The sequence below is a fragment of the Gouania willdenowi genome, chromosome 14 (genome assembly GCF_900634775.1).
Source record: "Gouania willdenowi chromosome 14, fGouWil2.1, whole genome shotgun sequence".
NCBI classification, from domain to species: Eukaryota; Metazoa; Chordata; class Actinopteri; order Blenniiformes; family Gobiesocidae; genus Gouania; species Gouania willdenowi.
This window is the reverse complement of record NC_041057.1, coordinates 14,771,470-14,788,900: the sequence shown is the minus strand read 5'-3', so window position 1 is coordinate 14,788,900 and position 17,431 is coordinate 14,771,470. Positions and strand designations below refer to the sequence as shown.

At 38.9% G+C, this 17,431-nt stretch overlaps 1 protein-coding gene across 3 annotated transcripts in view; it reads left to right on the top strand.

The window, feature by feature from the left end:
- The first annotated feature begins 697 nt into the window (after nucleotides 1-697).
- Nucleotides 698-17,431, top strand: part of mcama (melanoma cell adhesion molecule a) — a 76,808-nt gene continuing 60,074 nt past the window's right edge. For 2 of the 3 annotated variants that reach the window (XM_028467497.1, XM_028467495.1), the window contains exons 1-2: nucleotides 698-792; nucleotides 3,447-3,648. In XM_028467497.1, the coding sequence (XP_028323298.1) occupies nucleotides 3,585-3,648 (64 nt within the window). In that variant the 5' untranslated portion in view covers nucleotides 698-792; nucleotides 3,447-3,584. The remainder of the gene's footprint in view (nucleotides 793-3,446; nucleotides 3,649-17,431) is intronic. The other variant, XM_028467496.1, reaches the window with a different exon arrangement.

Sequence of the window (17,431 nt, the reverse complement as noted above, 5' to 3'; positions counted from 1 at the left end):
GTCTTTGTCTAAAGTCCAAACTTGCTGAGGCTTTCCTTCAAAGTAAAGTTAATTGGACGTAAAAGGACGAACTCCCTCCATCCACTTTATTATGCACACATTCACTTGCATTGTTTTGCCTTGAATAACTGTATTTCTTCACGCTATGATGGATTCAATGAGCTGCTTTCTTTATGGTGTTGTTTGACAACACTGACATAATAGCATCGCACAGTTCCTACAGATTTGACTACTTCAGCAGATGGTATGTCTGGTTCTACTGGAGGTTTCTTCTCCATCCTCGCTGATGCTGCTCATGTGGGAATAATGGTTTTTTTCCATTGAAACATAACTCTATATTTTGTAATGAGTATCTGGACTTATTTTGACCTCTTACCTTGATTTGTAATTTTTTTATTTTTTTTTTGTGAAGTTTAGAACAACTAATCCTATAATAAGCTGTCACCTCTAGAATAAACCCACTTAACAGCATTTAATCTAATAATTACCTTACCATCCCTTTCTAAGTATCAAGCTAACCATCACACATTCCTTTTTCAAATGATAAAATAGCAAGATTCCATATTAAACAAGCGTTTGGTGGATGATGTTGATAGTTAGGACAGGGTAAAAGCTGGATACGCTAGACTTCCTGTGGTAACATGAGGACGTTTCTGGTGTCTTTATCTGTAACTGAAGGGTCACCTTGGCTGACAGCTGCCTCAGGAAGGACTCCTGGAGACGCTCACCCTGCAGCTGTCCAGCCATCATCATCATCTACAGACTGGACAGACACAACACAGACACGGGGAGGTAATTAAAATCTTTTAAATGGAACAATATTTTATATTAGAGTTAGAAGCAGTTGGTCTAATCCAACTGTAGAACGTGAACTCCAAATGCAGAGTTGCAGAGGGGGGGGGGGGGGCAGAGGGGGCATTGCCCCCCCCCCCCAGTTGGTCAACAAAATGTCATTACAGTTTTTCCAATTTTTAATATAACTTACATAACATACACATATTTCCAGTGCCAAAAAACACAGTGACTGGGAAATAATAAAAACACCGATATATAATTCAAACTGTGTCTGATGAAAAGATGACAGAAAAGCAAAGTGCTTCACAGGTTCTTGCGTCACAGTTAGTCAAACATGTCAACCTCTACAAGTGTGTGCCTGTTTAAAGTGATTTTTATTGCATAATATGCCACTTCTAATCACCTCCAAGTCTCAGAGTCTGGTCTTCTGAGCCAGGAGAAAACATGAAGAGGCTTGGTTAACTGTGACCTCGAGGACTTCTAATGACACCGTGTGAATTTGTAGAAAAAATGAATAAATAAAAAAAAAAACAATTATAGGAAGGAAGCCTTGCAATGGGAGGGCCTTTCATTTCTGAGGATTCAAATCAAATGGTACAGAACGTTTTGTCAGCAGAGGAACACTCCGTTCAGACTGCACTCACAGGACATGATAAAAGGTAGATTAACTGACCTAGAAGGCAGCATCCCTGCATAACTGGATGTGAACCTGGTCAGGATGACCTGAGCTTGGAGTTTTGGTCTGACGCTGAATATTGTTCAACAGTATCTTTCATACAGCCCCCAAAATCATTAGTAAATACAGGTTTTCCCCACAGCAAATCCTCTGCATCCATCTCTTCCATCATCCAACAGCCTATAGACTCAGAAGTCACTAAACTGCCTGATTAGTTTTTTTGTCCCAAGCAAAGTTAAAGCAAAACAAAGTTATTTTTTTACCACATTTTGTTTTGTAGCTTATTTTCTTTTTGTTTAGCTGCTATTTTGCTTTTGTTTTACTTATTATAGTTGTGTACAAAGACTTTGCACAGAATAAACTTTGTCACTGAGTGTAACTTGTGTGTGCATATGAGAATAAATGCTTTAAACTGCTGGGGATGATCATAAAGCTTTGTTTTATAACACAGATAAAGACATAGTGTAGGCCTCAGATCGATAAATCGGAGATAACTCTTTTTTAAAAATGTGAAAATTTAAGGCTGAACATTTTTGGAAAATAATCTAATTAGATTTTTTTTCTCCTCAATATTGCATTTGCGAATGAATGAGTGATTATTTTTTCAAGGGCCTCTTGTCATGTATTTTTCAATGAACACAAGCAATGAATCATAATAAACAATTTCAGATTTATATAAATTTTAAAGCACAGATTACAACAATAATGCAAACAAATCTGTGGCTTTACCTCTTCAACACATCTATAACTAACTTCACATTTCATGAAACATGTAAACAGGTGGACTGCACTTCTTAAACACTCTGAACTTAAAAGGACAGTACAAGACAAGCAAAAAAATAAATAAATAAAAAAAATTGCAGCTTTTGCGATTAGAAAATCACGTTTTATGATATCGCGATAATTTGGAGAGAGAACGAGTGGTAAGAGGGGCGGAGGCAGGTGAGGAGTGGGCGGGGGTGAGAGAAATATTTAAGGAACTGTAGAGGGAGTTCATTTTTGATTGGAAGAATGATAGGAAGGAGTTGCATTTGTCTGCGTTAAATGAGTGGGAAATGTTGTCACAGGGTTTGAGGAGTTTGTTGACGGTGGAGAAGAGAGCCTTTTGGTTATTGGAGCTGTTGTGGATCAGGTTGGAGTAGTAGTTAGAGCGGGCGGTGTTGAGGGCAGTTTTATAAAGTTGAAGAACCGTTTTTTTTTTGTGGAGACGTTCAAGTTGACGTTTGTGGGTTTTTAGTTTTCTGAGGTCGGGGGTGTACCAGGGGGCGGTGTGTGTAAATGGGGCTGATTTGGTTTTGGGAGGGGGCAAGTTGGTCGAGGCAGGAGGAGAGGTAGTTATTTTAATGATAAACAAGGTCCACACACACACACACACCTCTCTCTCTCTCTCTCTCTCTCTCTCTCTCAGCAAGCTGCTGATGCATGCTAGCCTATATTACAGTGCTTAATATTAACCTCTCACTTTTCTATAGCAATACATCTACTTCCTGCACTAGTTTTATTTAAAAAATGATTGTACATTTTCAAAAACCTTGTATTTTATACAGATGCCTTTGTGAACAATAAATTAAGTTCCAATTGTGCGAGATTTTGTCTGTTTAAGTTTATACATGAGATGTTTACTGTATGGACAGAAACGGTGGCAAGAGTTATTACCAAAAATAAACGTAGTAACTTTTACTTTGAGTACTATTTTATTGAGCTACTTTTTATTTTTACTTGAGTATTTTATGTACAATTTCAATCAAGTAACAATAGTACTTGAGTAGGATATATCACTACACCTCTGCAGTTTGCCACCTGTAAAATGTCGCTCTTTCTTTCTTTCTAAAAAGAAAATTGGGTTTTTTCTCTACCCCATCCTAATTTTAACCTTTATGCATTTGTTGGTGCATTGTCAGTCTGGTAAGGTTACTAAAAAAAAACTAAAAAAAACTGAAAAATAAAGTCTCGTTCCTTCTCGAGCCATTTGTAGTTCCCGCCGGGCCCCGCAGACAGCGCGCCCCCCGGTTTGAGAAGCCCATCTTCCCCGTCCCTCCTCCTGCTGGTGTCTCTGCTCCAGACACTCCTGTGCACTTTGTTTCGGACTGGATACCGACGCGCTGCTGAAGCCATGGCTGTCCTGCACAGAGCTTTCCTGCCCGTCCTTCTCTACCTCTGCCTGCTGCAGCGGAGCGGTGAGTCAAACCAGTTAAAACCACGACATTTTTTTTTTATTTTTTATATTTAACCAGTAAAGTTGAAACGGGACCAGTTTACCACCGTGCGTAAGCTTAAAGTCTTAAACGTGTCTTTAATGAGAGTTTTGCAGTTTATTCTTACTTTAATTCCATATTAATCGAAACTTTGTGTTTATTTTTCCACCGTTGCTACGCTTTTCTTTCTGTTTTTTTTTATTTTTATTTTTTTAAATTGTATTTTATAGTTCCCATCCCCATAAACGGAGCTGTACGGAAACTGTAAAAGGTGTGGTTAATTACAGCATAATTGCTACTACTAATTAAGCCTCACCATACATGTTCAGACGTGTCTGTGTGCGTTTTAATGTTCTCCTCTCACATCTTCATTACTGCACAAGTTTTTAACGCGTTACTTATCTGAAGAAGTGGAGTTGAATCCTGACTGATTCAGACTGGTCGTTTTTAACCAGACATTGTTATCAGTGTGATAAAGAGGCTGCACAGTGTGTGTGTGAGACAAAGTGTGACTCTTTCTCTCCTTTCTGGGAACCAGGCTGACTTTATCTGTTCAATTGTGGCTTCACTTTTGCACAGACGTTGCTCATTTCTTCGAGGGTAATGCTACAAGCTGCAGGCTGAAGGACATATATTTGACCAAATTGCAAAGAAAATCGTGCGTATTTAACCCTTCGGTGATTAATGCTGCAGAAAAACACTGGCTTCCAGTCTAAAAGATGTTGCATGGAATGTCTTTGCAAAATGCAATCATTTGGAAGCTTTATATACTGGTTTTTACCCACAGTAAAAAAAAAAAAAAAAAACTAACTCAATTCTAAGATGAATTAAATCCTTTAAATTGCCCCAAGTAGAGATAAGACAAGAAGGTTTGGTGAATATGTATTCAGCCTGTGGTAAAACTGACCTGCACAGGGTTTTTCCCTCCTTTTGCACTAAATGCTATACTATTTTTCAGAATATCATAAGCAACTCTTGTGTATTGATATTTGTCAGGGTGCAAATCAAAGGAAAAATCTGTATTACTAAATTCATTCAGATTTTATTCTGAATGTATTAGCTGGATGTGTGCATTCTTGCATGACTATTGCAAACGACAAACAGCATTAGGTGGGTTTAAATGAGATTAAACTAAGGTTTCATATTAGATTTAGGGGTGGGAACCTCTGGGTTCCTCACTATACGATATGATACGATGCGCGATACAAAGCTCACGATAGCGATTATCTCACGATATGACGATACTGAGATTATCGATATATTAGTCAGAAATCAATCTGCGACAATCTGACATAACAAGAAACAAAAGATTAAGTGACAAAATATTTTTTTTATTTTATATCTCTGAAAGAAAATAAATTGAACAATTGTCCTATGAACAGTGACACTATTTTAGTGCAATATTTCTGTAAATAAGTGTCAACATACCAATGTAAATGAATGAGTATCTCCAATAGTGCTTTCTGTAAACAAAAAATTGGGTCTTTCTTACTCGTGACACCATTATAGTGCAATATTGCTGTAAACAAAATGTTGGTTCCTTCAACTAATAGTAACAAAATTTTGTGAAGACCTACCTGCACATTTTAGTGAAAAAGCAGAAAAATATATTTAATTTTAAAAATTGATAATTTTTCGACTATCGATAGTGCGTAAAAATATCTCGATATATCGCCGTATTGAGATATTGTCACACTCCTAATTAGATTAAGGCAAGTCAACATTAATACTCAACAATATATTTTTTCTATGATGATATTGAGTCAATCTTTAATGCTGCGTTCACATCGGATGCGTCACGAAACGTTTGTGCGACCAGATTACATACAAAGTCAGTGGATAGATAGATGCGTCCCAGATCAGAAATCTTTCCTGTGCGGTGGCGCGGTCCGATTCGCTCGTCAAGAATGTTGGCGAGTGTGCTTTGTCATATTCGCACATTCGCATGCGTTGAAAATATTGAACTCCTGCGACTGTTTCACATGACGAAAGCCAATCAGAGTCTTTGTTGACGATGACGTCAGGCCGTCAACACAGACACCGGTCTGTTCACCCATTCAACCACGGAGTAGAAGCTGTGTGTGACCACCTGGAGCTGTATGACATGAGGTGGTAGTAGCAGGTAAAAGTTTTCTTTGTAGTTTTAATCTTAAAAAATCGGCACTTGGCTCGGATAGCATTAGCCGCTAATCACACCGGCTTTTTTCACTGGTGGTTTATGTTTATGAGAGGAGAAAAAGGAGCAGAACATTTCGTGCGGCAGATGCGTCCGGTGCCACAGAAGATGCATTCAGTGTGAACGCAGCATAAGGCCATGGCTATTGATACGGAAACGTATAAATAGACTACCAGTCTATCCATACGCAGTGCCCCCTCAATGGCCAGTTTAGGTGATGTGATAGGTGCACCACGTGACTTAAAGTTTTCTCAATTTTATTTTAGGTCATATTTATTTTTAGCTACCCTGCTAACCCTTTTATTTTAGCCCTAATCCTAACCCACGAAATACCTTAAAATGTAAATTTTTTTTGTATATGTATTTTTGAAGGTGGAATTTGCAGTGTTAAATATGTTAAAATGCTAAAATATATATGGCAAAAGTGGAATTCGAACGCACGGCAGCGGAAGGAAGAAACCTTGAGTGAGGCTCTTTAGACCTGTCGGCCATCCTGGCATGGTGAAAACACAGACACATTACGTTTATGTAGAAAAGGTCTGGAAGACGTACCCATCGTCCCTCGTTTATATTGAGGGATGACATATTCTTACCGGTGAGAATGTTTTTGACGATAAATCATAAACGATAAAATATCGCACATTTCTAGTCCCCGGGGCTATTGATACATTTTCAAATCAATAGATACTTAGAATCTTTAATTGCTCACATTTTTCCTAGTCTTGTACTTCAGGGCACCTGGTTATTGCTTCTGCCACTCAGCTTGAACATTTTGACTTTTATTCCAGCCCTTAGCCTTTTTCTGTACTTTTTATGTTATCCAGTTTCCCCCTGCGGTCTAGAAACATATATCATGCAATAGGCAAAAGCAGTAAAAAATAATAATCCTGAAATCAGTCACAGAAGCACAAAAGCCTTTGAAATGTTCCTGTCTCATTGAGTCCCTTTAGTCAGAGGGAAACTACATTTGTTATTTGACAGCTCATGTCTGCTCCTGTTTAAAACCAGGCAAAGTTTTGAGTAATATCAAAAAGGTTGTGCTAGTTTTGCAAATCAACAAAACATCCACAAGTTATTGGACTAAATAGATAGTCCATTAGCATCTTCACTGTTTTTAATTGGAGTTAATTATAAGAGACATTTTGTATTCTGCTGAGTTTGTTTCTCTGTGATGGATGTAATTTCTACTGGAAGTCTTGTTAAAATGAGCTTAGACTCAGTGTTTGGGGTTAAGTTGGTCATTGGGGTCAAACTGAAGCTCATTTGGCTTTGAAGCGATGCTCATTGCTTATATTAACTCAATGTCTTATGCCATTTTATTAACTTTGTGTTTGCATGTGTGAGGCCAGAGTTTGGTAAGGAGTGTATAATGCTAAGTAGGCCTACAAAGGTCCTCTTGTAGTGCTTATCATTTGGACCTTTTCTCAGTTGGAGAAGGATTAGTGGGAAGAGCGGTCTATCTGTATCATTGTTTACCTTCTGTTACCAGGGTTGATGTACCGAGAAATGACACTAATAGGTTTCAGCCTCAGATTTTTAATTACACAAACTACAGAATCTGCTTGAGTCAGAATAAGACACTTTGTGTGGAACACTTTGTTTCCAGTGGAAATCTTGGTTCCTTTAGATATTGTCTCGCAACAGGACAACACTCACTCTATATGTACTTCATCCCTCTTTTTCTCCTAAATCCCTGTTTTTTACTCTATCAGCCTGGTCTTAATTGGGTTACCTCCATTTAATCCTCATCTCCCCTCGACCTCCTCTGGAGACAAAGTAAAGCTGTCTGTTTTTGGATTAGGTCGTTGGTCACTGATAGAGACCCCGGCCCAGTAAAGAGCCTCTCTCTACACCAAGTTCATGTAAAGAAAAACAATCCTCCCTAATGGACCTTGAAGGGCACTTCCTCAATTGCAATTTGTGGCTAAAAGCATTTATCTTGCATGGAAATAAAGCTGTGGATCAGTATAGAAACCAAAACATGCAGCTCACTGATGCATTGTATGCACGTTGACTATTGATTCTTCAGTTCAGTGTTCATCAGTATGATGGTCATGTTGTGTTACAAGAATGAGAAAGTAGTGCGGGAAGGTCGGCGCGGCTATAAATTTGAGCTTTTACGATGACATTTACAAAAGGGAGGAAAAAACCTATTGGACTTTCTTTTTTTTTTTTTAGTTTTTTAAAATAAATTTTTAGCATTATATAATATTTGTATCCATCCATCGTTACAACCCTTTGCAGGTTCTGAGGAACCCTTAAGCTGGTTGCTTTGTGGACAAGTGGTAATCAGGACACTGACAGATACCCTTTAAGTAGATGGGACATGCTCTTGACCTTCCTCACCCCCTCAGGCTTAACAAGTCCAGGCGCTTCCCCTGAAATAGGTCCCACTTGTTCTGCAGGTCACAGTTAAGGTTTAAATCTCTAAACCTTTGACTGAGTAAACACAAAAGCCCAGTTACAGATAGTTCTCTGCTTACTTTCACATTTACTTTCTGTTGGTGTCTGCTAGAATTAGTTTCAACACGATTAGGATAAACTTTTATGATACAAGCATAGGCAGAGGAGTCAGTGGGTGAATATGATCAGGTTTTTATGGTCTTCCACCAACTCCTCTCTTATGTTAGAAATACAGCATTCATGTACTTTATTTCAAAGATTACACAGTATTTTTAGGCCTTCGAGTGGTTTCTTGATGTTCTGAGCTCCAACCTTTTTAGGTGTTTGAGATGGCTTTTATGGAGGAATAGCCCTGACTTGGCTCCAAGGGATGGAAAACCGCTTGATAAACTGAATTTGGTGTACTTAAGTTTTTTTTTTGTAAAACAATTTGAAAAATTGAAGGCTTAAAGCCTGGTATATGGTTCTGACCTACAGAGGTTGTCCAACTGTACTTCTTTGTCGAGGGAACGCATCGCTATGCGATTGGCCGCCGTTGTGGATGTGTGTGTTTTCAGATGAGCATTAAAAAGCCCTTGTTTATCTTCCGGTTACAGAAAACAATATAAACATATGCAACATGCAAACAAAGTATAAAAGCGTTGATCGCACTGTCGGCAGTCATGCCGGGGGTGAGGGGGCGCCAACCCTGCTGTAGAGTAGAGAGAGTATCAGTGAGGTAACCTGTTCCACGAAACATAACATAACGTCTGCACCTCTGGCAGCCTCCACAGCATGTCAGTCATTGTTTACTGTTAATGAACCACACACACACACACACACACACACACACACACACACACACACACACACACACACACTGTAGGTACAGGCAGAGCAGCAATAATAACAGTAAACACACACCTTTTGTGTGTGATTGACTCCGTTTGGCGGTGCTTTGCTTGCTGCAGCCATGAAAAGAAATAATAAAACTCTGGTACTTTTAGTCCATCTCGGTTTTCTCTTTGACTCAATCCACTGTAGAAACAACTCTCGTAATGATCCACAAAAAGTTGAAACATGGCGGTGTTGACGGGAAATGGCAGTGACCGGGGCTAAGGTTTGGAGCTGACCAAACACAGCGCTTATGTTCCACGACGTCTCGACACACATTCAGGATTTTTGGGAGGAGGACGTTAGGTTACGGGGAGGGGTCTATGTCTACGTAGAGCGCTACGTGCATCTACAGCATCAATTTTATGCGGAACCGTATACTGTATCAGGCTTTACCCTTACAAATCACAAACTAGTGACAATTTATCTGTAGACACTAAATAACATAAATATGAACATTAAAGTGGAGTACAAAGGGAAAACTCATTGACTAATGGAGAACATGCAAACTGCACAGAAAAACTTTAGCATTACCACCCAATATGAACCTGCTACTACCTCTTAGCTGCGAGGCATCATTGCTACCCACCATCTCACTAAGCTGATTCTCACTTCAATTTGAACTAAGATTCCAATTTATAATAGGCATCAAAACAAAAGATAGTAATTCTATGACTATTGTGTTTACTATCCGGAATATTTGGATAACTGACATTGTCTGCTGTGAAATATGTAACAATGAGTCATAAGGCATCCCAGTGAGTCAGTGGGCTCATGTAAATAAGTGCCGGTCTCCCTGACCTTTTCTTCATCCGTCTCTGTGGCTGAGTGCCTGGGAATGCCTCGCTTCTCTGCATGCAGCAGGAAGTTGGCAGCTGTCGGCTGCAGTTGTTCTTGTGGGATTAGGGAGTTTGCCTGAGTGATGGCTGGGCATGACAGCCATATAATCTAATGCATTGGCTCATTGTTTTCATTAAAGAGAGTGTCTCGTTTGAACCAGGTGTATAGTGACGCTGTGGTGCTCTACCATTAGGCATATGTGAGCTAATTCAGCTGACATATGGGTCGGCAATCGAGGACAAAACAGCCTAATGTATGAATTCATTTCATTACTTTAAAAGGCGGTTTCGAAAGCACTCAGTGGGCAGCAGGACATATAAACACCTATTGTGTGTTTATTTACAAAACATCTTGTCATCTTCAGAGACTTTTGGACTGATTTTTTTTGGGGGGGGGTTAGCACCATGAATGATCTCAGTAATCAGTTGTGCAGACATTACATCACTACCATAATGACAGACTTGTCGTGATTGGCTCTACGGAGGCAGCGGCAGATTACTTTTAAATTATCCCGTAAAGGTACTAAAATAGTGTGGAATGTATTGTGGTGAAATGTTGCTTCCTGTGAAGTTTCTTCATTCTGTAAAACAAAAACAAAAACTATATCTCAATGTTTTCAGTCCTCCAGAACTGACTGGTTACAATCTTTGATCATCAAATGATCATCAAACATAGTTTCTGTGGTTTACTAAATAGTGTATTAATATGAATTATGTTATGACTTTTTTTTAATTAAGATGCACAAATATGATATAAGCCTCGGATCAGCTAAAGCTTCGCTCACCTGTTGAAATTTTAAACTCCCTTTAGTGGGTAACCAATGCTCAATTCACTGTAAATATAGTTACCTTCGTCAAACTTAGCACCAAATCTAACAAAAGCTTCATTAAAAAGCAACTAAACCCCTCCTATAAAAACTAGCACCTGTGGACTCTTATCTGTGATGAGTATAGGTTGGACTGAGAGAATCATGAATAGAGAGGTGCCTTGAGTATTAAGTAGCAGGTTAGCATAGCATAGATTGTTCAATGGAGATTTTATAGTATAGACTGGGTGTGTCGTAATTGCTCCAGGATTCCCATAATCAAGGCATCTATTGAATTCCTCACCTAGTGGCAGGTCAGCCAAAACCAGGAGAAGTCCCTGACTGCAGCCTTTACCATCAGTGACTGCAATCTTAAGCAGGTGTTTGTCCTCTTACATTTTACAGGTTCATCATATAAAATACTCATTGACCTCATTTTGGTATCATGTCAGTTTGGGAGTGACAGGATCACCATACAAACAGTGTTTTAGAAATATATCAGGGATTTAAACACTGCTAACGTAGACAGAAAAAACTTGTCAGTTTCATCCAAATGTGAGAGGTTATCACCAAAGAAGTTTCTTTCAGTTCAGTCCGGTTCAGATTTCTACCCTGTAGGATTTTTACATTGTCATTTATTTAGTATGCCTCCAGTTTGTGAATACTGTTAGTTGACTAAATCTGCCAACTGTATTTCATGCACAGCAAAGCAGTAACTGAGGAACTGTTTGGTGTTTCAGCTCGTGGGTTACAGCCTGAGCTTGCTATGGAAATCCAAGAGCATGTTTTAGAAAATCAAAGCTGCGTAGCTCGCAGAAACAGAGCCTGAAGCTCAAACTGAGTTTTTTCAAATACCCCGTCCTGCATGTTTAGTGAGGGTTTGTTTCAGAGTGGTGTTCTATATCCAACAGCTGCCTCTGTAGCTTGATCCCTGGCCTTGTGGGAGAGAATCTCTTGTATTGACTACCTTTCCAGAGGCGGAAGAGCTGCACCAAAACATCCCTGACTTCGATGCTATTCAAAGCACATCATTCACTGTGAAATCTACCGAATAAGCAGTCCATCCCAGGGAAGAAGGGACTTGCTTTAGCAGCAGTAAATGGCTGTTAGACCAAATTCAATCAAGAAGATGAATGTTGTAAAATCAGTCATTAGATAGACAGCAACATCCGTGTTTCTCAATGAGGTGAAGAGCTTTGGAGTTGAGCCAGATCTCTAAAGCCTGAAGTGAACAATGCATCCTTTGCCATACTGAGTTTATTTTAAGTGCTGTTCGTTAGACGTGTTTATTCCACAATAGATTTTGGTGTCTGGCTCGACATCTCAAAGGCCAGTTTTTAAATCATGTGGGTAGCACAGGATTGATTGTGTATCCAAGTCTTATTTTAACTCTGTTTATCTCTCAAAGCTCCATCAGTGTACTTATCTACATGATTAAAGATTTTTAGAATGATTCAACCATTTTCTGCTTTAAAAACCTGCATTTGTGTTAAAAACTACAATAAAATGTAAAATGTGTTGTACTGCTGTTTGCACAAATGCTCTTTGTGTTTTTTTTTTTTTTTGGTGCAGTCGGGCCACGGTTTTCAAATTGAATCAGTTCCAACAAGTTGTTTTAAATCTAAACACAACTTTCCAATAGAATCCTGTAATTTAATATGGCCATTCAAAGGAGTGAAGGAAGTATTCTGACTAGAAATAAAGCCAGTGTGTGTATTTTCTGCAGGACTTTTAATGAACTGTTCCAACCGATTGAATGGAGAAGCAGTCTGGACCTGGATTATTTTTCCAGGTCTCAAGACCACAACAAGCCATAAAATTAAGCTTTCACAACTTTATTTATCCTGACGTTTGCAGAGTCCTTTACCAAAAATGTATGGAGGGTTAGCAGCTTATCCCTGCTGAACTACTTTCATTGTACTTGGTACTCAGACCCTGAAATGCATTGGACTCACAACTTAAACAGGAGTTTTTCTAAACAAGTCATGCTTCTTCACAGGTGAACACCTCTCTAATGCTGGAATACACCCTGAGGCTGTGACTGCTGCGGTCACTGATGGACAATTTTGTTCAACATTGTATCACTGCATAATGTTTTCACTAATAACCACATTCCATACATTAATTCAATTCAATTCAGCTTTATTTACATAGCGCAAATTACAACAAAGTCATCTTAAAGCACGTAACAAAATATAGAGTCCATAGTAAGAAAGAAAGAACTCAAAAAGATCCACATGAAGAAGCATTTAGAAACAGTGGGAAGAAAAAACTCCCTCTTTTTTTATAGGAAGAAATCTCTAGCAGAACCAGGTTCAGAAGTGGCAGCCATCCGCTTCCACTGGTTGGGGTTAGTGGACAGAAGGGCGAACAGAATAGGCAAGGCAAGGCAAGGCAAGGCAAATTTATTTATATAGCGCATTTCATACTCAAGGCAACTCAATGTGCTTTACATGATAAAACATTCAATTGTTTAAAATCAATAAGAACATTTAAATCAATAAGAACATTTAAAATCATCAGTAAAATCAATTAAAATCATCAGTAAAATCATCATTACATCAACAACATGACAAAAAATCTCTCTCTCAATCATATGCAGTAGAGAAAAAAAGTGCCTTTAACTTTGATTTAAAAATGTTCACATTGGATGCTGACTTCAGCTCCGCTGGCAGTTTGTTAGGATAGAGAGATAGTCCATCTGAGTGTCCCAGACTAGTTGAGCCGTGAACCAATAATCAGGATCCAAGTGTTCCAGACTAGTATCCCACATTAGTATTAAATACTGTACTGTTTTTGTTGTTTCTATTTTATTTTCATTATTCATATTTAGTTATGTTGTTAAAATTATTTCAATGCAAATATTTTGAAAGGGTGTGTCCATATTGTATTGAGGGGTTCCATATTACGATGGGTAAAATGGGGGTGTCATTCTATAGACAATGTCCATATTTTGCAGTGGAAAAGTCCATATTCAATGGGGGTCTATTTACAATCTTACATGTGGAAGATTGTAAATAGACCCGGTTCGATACGTACCTCGGTTTTGAGATCACGGTTCGATTCATTTTTGGTACAGTATGGAACAAAATGCAAAACATAAATTTGCTTGTTGTTTATTCAAAACTTTAGTAAACCAACAATGTATTTAACATTATACAGAATATGAAAATAAAGTTTAAAAAAAAAAATACTGTACTGTTGTAAAGTGCTGCCTGGTAATAATAATATTCTCAAACAAAAAATACATAAAATATTATTTAAAAAAAATAAGCTCCTCATAGCTTGTTAATAGCTTTTATCTTCTGAGTTAGCATTTTTGTCATGTTCCCGGTAACATACCCGATCTCAGATGAACAATGTCGGCACACTGACCTCGTTTTATCCACTTGTCTTTCTCCGTTGCAGTATTTCAAGCCGCAGTGTTCCCAAGCAGGAGACTTTAGCGACAGGGGAGGGTCCTCCAGCTCTGGTTTTTCGCTAGCGTTTGCCGTACACGGAAGTAAACACACGCAACTTCTGTTTTGTTCCGGAAACTCACCCGTGCACAACCCTGTACCCGAAACGAACGTCCTGTACAGAAACGGTTCAATACAAATACATGTATTGTTACACCCTTAGGAAATTTCATTTTCCGTTGTGGAATTTGGACTTCGTCTATAGATTATTTTGTTTATTGGTAATACATTAAACACACTTTATGTATTATACATTTTGACTACAGGTATTCTTTAAAGATATATATATATCTTTTCTCTATAGGTTCATGTTTACAGTTCTTCCCTTTGGCCTTCCAAGGCCTATAGGGACATTATATTTTAGTCTTTTGTGCTTCTTCCAGTCATTAATGCATTGATGTTGCTTTATGATCATTGTTTTGAATGTACTCAATTCAAATATCCATCCATTCATCCATCCATTTTCTGAACCGCTTGCTCCTTTTTCTAGGGTCGCGGGGCAATTCATTTGTAAAGATCTTTACACAAAAAGTTGATTAATATAATTTTACCAAAACAATTAAAAATAAAAAACAAGATGCTTTAAAAATCAAACATTTATTAAACTGATACATGCATCGTATGATGCAGATCATTATTATTGGAAGCTTGATCATAAGTAGATTTGATCATTAGACTTTAAACTCTGTCTAAAGAAATCGGCCATCTGTACATGACGTCCCGTCATATTTAAAAAAGCCCATCTGTGGGACACATGGCAGTCTGTCCCGGGCCACAATCCAAGTCCTGGCAGCGGTCCCCTTGGTGCCAAAGCCAAAAACCTCCAGTATAGCTTTCATAAGAAGTCTTCTCATCTCTCTTGTCTCACACTTTGGTGTGCAAACAGAGCTTTACCAGCCCAGCAGCTGCACTCACCTGACGCTCGACACTTCATCTGGTGGGTGGTGGGGGTGACGACCCCAGGCTCACGTTACAGAGAAACCAAACACCACAATGGACTCCTTCCCGCCTTTTCTTCATTGCGCCCCCCCCAACTGTCTCGTCACGCACCTCTCTCATGCCCCGGCTTTAGTTTACTTTAGGTTCTTCTGAAACTCGGGGACACCGCCAGGGAATATTTACTCTCCTCTCGTTGTTGCCAACTCTTTTCTAATAAAGTGCACATTAAAGGACAGGATTACTTTCAATGTGGGATGCCCTCCAGCACAGAAAGAGATCACTTTTGTTTGTTTTGTTAATTTTTATTCCAGCTTCAGTTTTTGAATATTCAGAATCATTGAGTCAAATTCAAGCCCATTTAATGTTAAATTATTTTGTTTATGAACCTTTGCCATTGAACGCTGGCAGCGTAGCACCGACATTAAATAACAACCAGAGAGAAGCCTCTGTAAATTGGATTTTAGACTAACTCAATTTAAACTTTAAAAGAGAGCATTGTTTCTCCCCCTTTTAGCATTTTTCTGGTGTTCATTGTGAATGCTGTGCAGTGTTGCTGCCTGCCTTACAGATTGTAAACTGTCAGTTCCAGCCCTAAAAGTAATTTAACATGTTCTCTAGAAATCTTGGATTAACCTTTTGGTGGAACAATTTCCTCTTACTGTCCAAAAAGCCTAGATTTAAGTATATCATACCCCTGTAAACATGCTAAATTTCCTCTCAGGCAGTGGCAACTCAAAACAAGATGTTATAAAGGAGACAAACTCAGCCTCAGCTCATAGGCATGCCGATATTATCGACCTATTTTTGTGTTTTTTACATGCATCAGCCAATGTGGGCTGCTGCATTCGCTGATCTACATTATTTACAAAGATCAGACATATTTTTTACTTGTTCTTGTTCTACATCACCTGTTTTTAATATTTGTTAAATATGTTTTACTTGTTCGTTCTACCTCACCTTTAATAATTTCAATAAATGTTCCTTTTTCATCGTTGTGTAATTTTTATGATGTAAATTGAGGGAGCAAACGTCGTATCAGCTCAAGAAAATCGGCAGTCCATATCGGTCATCGGCTAAGGCTGATGGGGGGGAAAAATCGGTTTCGGCATCGGCCCTAAAAACCCCATATCGGTCGATCTCTAGACTTTTACATTTTACATTTTTTCTTTATGAATCGAAAACCCTGCTGCTGCAACTCCTATCTTACAGTAGTGATACTGTATGTGCATTCCCTGAGCTGGTAAAGCTCATCAGACCCTCATCTTTTTTGATCCGCTCCAGAATTTGCTTTCAAACGACATTTCGAGGAAACTAGTTCAAAAGCGGTAAATGCGAGCTAGAATTTTCTGGTGTGAGCGTGCCCTTAAAGCAGTGATAACACAATGATTGTGTAGTGTTGAGTCTATGTTTTCTGACTTGAAAACATTTTGGTTTCTTCAGTTCCAACCTGAACCACTAAATACAAATTGCATGTCACCTCTGCATGTCTCAGTGTTTATTACTGGACTAATCTAACTGAGTTCTCAGTATCTTCAAGGCAAAGTTATCTGATCATGCAGACATGTTGCACATCTAAATTAGCCACAAAAGGATAATGAACTCCTGTTGGAGGGGAAGCACAGATTCCTCCCTGCGGCCTAGTGGCGTGTGTGTGAAATGTGACCACAGCACTATGTCACTGGTTAGAGATCCTCTTTGTGTCTGCTCTCTTGTAACTAATAGGAGATGTGTTTCTTCTCAGTACAATGCAGATGCCACTGAGCTTCTCTGGTGTTTGCTCAAGGCTTCCCTCCACACCATGCTATTGTGTTGAGGAATGCCCAAATCCTCTGTTTTCTTTTGTGCCTGCTCAGGTGTTTTGTCAAACTGCCAGAGAATCCACAGCATCCAGTGTCACCTGGAGATCAGCTGAAGGGTCTGCAAAAATATATTTAGTACATCACCCAGATCGAGTTGCAAAGTTATTGCCTGAGTAAAGATGACGAAAGTAAGAAAATAGTGACTATTGTGATGTCCGAATTATCCTTGAGCTCTAAGTGATCAAAAGAGGGGGTCGGGCGGTGCACCTAATCAGCAGTCCCCGGAAACATTTTTCCATAAAAAAATGTTCCGGTGTCCATTTCCGCGTTCAACAGTGAATTCCGTTTTCATTGGTCTATTCCGTGATTCCGTCTGCGATTCCGTTGAAGTGGATTTTATAGGGCCCTACATAGTCCAAAGAGTGGATCAAGAAGTCCAACTATATAGAAGCCTTCCTCCCATCCCAACCAA